The sequence below is a fragment of the Coregonus lavaretus genome (genome assembly GCF_964263955.1).
Source record: "Coregonus lavaretus genome assembly, chromosome: 17".
Taxonomy (NCBI): Eukaryota; Metazoa; Chordata; class Actinopteri; order Salmoniformes; family Salmonidae; genus Coregonus; species Coregonus lavaretus.
Window position 1 is genome coordinate 17815706 of NC_140004.1, and position 3239 is coordinate 17818944.

A 3239-nucleotide genomic window follows, 5' to 3' on the forward strand; every position below is an offset into this window, starting at 1 on the left:
TAGTGAATCTCAGAGTTTTGGCAACCGCAAATAATCAGTGAAAACATTTGTCTATTTTTGAGTCCTAACTGTTGTCTTATAAGATGGCTTTGTTCATCAGCAGTGCACTAAAATAGCCTGTGGACATACAACAGAGCATGTTTTGTGTCATCATTTACATCTACGTAGGTATTCACAAGTGGACATTTCGAAAGGGGGGGAAAAAGCAAAAAGTCTTGACTTAGCAGTTTTGCCGGCGTCACGTGACGGGTCGTCGGCTGTATAGTCTGTTGAACTTGTTTCATAGCCTTTGTTGAGAGATTAACAGAGAACACACAATGTGGAGCTAGGCCCTGCCTGCCAGGGATAGTCTCAGTGACAGTCCTGGTAGAGAACCCGGTTGGGACCTGCTGCTTCCAAACCAACAGCAGCTCATTAGACCACCAGCATTATGCCGCTCCTCCATCAAGCCGTCTGATCTGAAGTCCTTGGGATTTGCTCCACAGCTGCTACTTTAAAAGGGCAAGAGAGAGAGCACCTTTTCCAAAATTCTTCCAGCTCCCCTCCAATGAAACCACACCTCATTCCCAGGAGCACCATCCGCCAACACAGTAAGTCACTAACATAATTGTCAGTTACTGTGGTGGTCTTGTGTGGGTTAACTCATAGATGGTGAGAAATTATTTGGTGGCTGTGTCGGGACGAGGGCCTCTGAATGTGTGGCGCTGAACATCCCTCGTGCCACAATGGGTGACTGGGCTCATGGTGTGAGGGGCAACAGGGGAAAGGTAGGAACTGGGAGCTGTGGGAAGGCCTTTCAAACACAGCTGAGCCGAGCCAGGGGGAGGTCACCTCATCACCTCTCACAGTAGTGTAGGGTGAAGTCCTTTGAAACCTTTTCCCCTCCTATACCCCACGGCTCCAGCTCGTCTTCATCTTCCTCCTCTTCCTCCGCCTCCTCCTCCTCCTCGTAGTGGCTGGGCTCCTCGATGGATGTTTCCATGTGGTAGCAGTAGGGTTGGCCCTCTGTGTACTCGTAGATGGTGGGCAGGCTGCTCTTCAGGCTGCAGCGGCGTCGCAGGGCCACTAACAGAGGCTGGGGCATGGTGAAAATGTCCAAGTTGTTGCCCAGGTCGATCCAAGCCAGGCTGGAGAACTTCTTGGGGTCCTTCAGAATCTCAGTCAGGTCTTTGACTATGGCCAGGGTCAGCCGGTTGCCGTTGAGGGCCAGGGTGTTGAGTTTGGGCAGAGACCCCAGGTGGGGTAGCAGGATACGGAGGTTCTCATCCTGGAGCTCAGTGAAACTGATGTCTACAGCAACCACTGCATCCCCACTGTTCTGGAGGTAGAAGGCCACGTTGTGGACGTCTCGACTGGAGAGAGGGATACTAGACAAGTCGACTGTGTCAGTGGATACCTTTCTCTGCAGGGCCGTCTTGAGACTGTAAAGGGATTTTAAAAAAAGATATTGAAAAAGAATGGAGACATTCTTGGATATGAAAGTACACTAGGGAACATGAATGAGGGATATAGAGGGGCTGAGTGCTGAAATGTTGGTCAATTGTATCATCTATATATGTGACCTGGGAACATGGCCCTCATGCCATATAGTGTTTCCTGTGTTGTATAAAGGAGGGGGGTTGGGCACTTGGAGCAGAAGGCTGACATAGATTCTCCAGCATGAGGATTTAGCAGTGGACACAGTGAAGGGCCAAAACATACGAAACACCCAACCTCCTCATTCAGAAAGTGAAAAGCATTGCGTTCCTTATTACCAATAGCCAAAAACATTTACCATCAACATTTATTGGCTTGATTCAAAAGTCAAACCATGAAATTACAATCCTGTTTTAATGATTGAAACAACATGAAACAAAACATACCTAGACAGACAGAAATGGAAGACATTTGAATCAACTAAAGTTGCTGGCATATAAAATGTATTTGATTGCGTAAGTTGTGTTGCTTCAGTGGATTTAACTACATTTCTGTAAATGGCAGGTGTGGGTTCCATTTGATATGAGACTGAAATTAAATGTGACAAAATGTATTCTTATGGCTGGGTATCTGTCTCAGTGCATAGCCTCACAGCATGAGCCTATCAGAGGCAAATCCTCATGCCTTTTGAAAGATGACATTTGTGTGATGTTGGAATCCATGGCTGGATTTATATTAAAGGTATTGCACTTTGATGTTGCTTTAATGCTGACTTCCAGGAGTTGGCATATCATGGCAGTGACTCATTCTGAGCAATGAGGAAGAGAGATAAGGGCAACAACCATTGATCTACTGCACTGTTCTGCTTCATAAAAACACATGACATTTGTATATCATCTGCATACCACCCTATAACAACTTTTTCCCATGCCAAATATTTCATACTTCAGTGCTTAACCAATCCCCATTCTCCAGCCTGTTTGGTAATAATATGTTCCACTAGAGCTGACAGAAGAGCCCTGAGTTTCTGATTTAGTATGGGTTTGAATTACAGCGTCCCCCAGCACCTAGTGATTTACAGTGACATCCATTGCACCACCTGACCACTTGTTCAACTAGAGGGCATTTTTCAAATAGAGAGATGCTATAAGTTATTGACATTTATTTTAACCTGGCTTTATAATTCGCAGTATAGTATATATGATTTATTCAAGATACTGTGGAAGCAATGTGTGATGATAAGCAACATAAATGTTATATACTTTACATTATTTATGTTGTTAATTAAGATTAGAATAACAACAATTGTTGCACAAATGATCATAGCATAAAGAGACATTCATCAAAGAGCTATCCTTTCTGTCCTCTGAGTAATGCATCTGGACCTGACAGGAATAGAAATCAGCTGTAGAAATGTCATTTCCAAAGGCTTACCTCACATGTAAGTGTTACAGCAGTGCTGTGACACAAAGGTGAACATATGACTCTCTAATGTGAGTTTAATAATACAAGTCCTGTCTGTGGAGCCTGCTCTCTCTCTCCCTCCCCTCCATTCCTTATTCATTTTGTTCCCTTTACAGATGTAGGATCTTAATTTGATCACTCTTTTGTTGCTGGGAATTTTCCTGCACAGCAGGAAATGCAAACTTTAGTGTATTTGAGGTTTAAAAAGGCTTCTAAAGTTAGTAATTTTCACTATAAAATGTCAGACTTGATTTGCCCTAATTAAAAATGTATCAATGTATCAATCATGATTGACATTTCCTGTTGCAGCCCATTCCCTGCTCCTCAGACACATCATTTCTGTGCTCTGGAAAGAAGAA

At 43.9% G+C, this 3239-nt stretch overlaps 1 protein-coding gene across 1 annotated transcript in view; it reads right to left on the minus strand.

Moving 5' to 3' along the window:
- Positions 1–835: 835 nt before the first annotated feature.
- Positions 836–3239, minus strand: part of LOC311144262 (leucine-rich repeat-containing protein 75B-like) — a gene marked incomplete at both ends in the record, with an annotated part of 30611 nt that continues 28207 nt past the window's right edge. The window contains one exon of the mRNA XM_084180273.1: positions 836–1421. Within this exon, the coding sequence (XP_084036399.1) occupies positions 836–1421 (586 nt within the window). The remainder of the gene's footprint in view (positions 1422–3239) is intronic.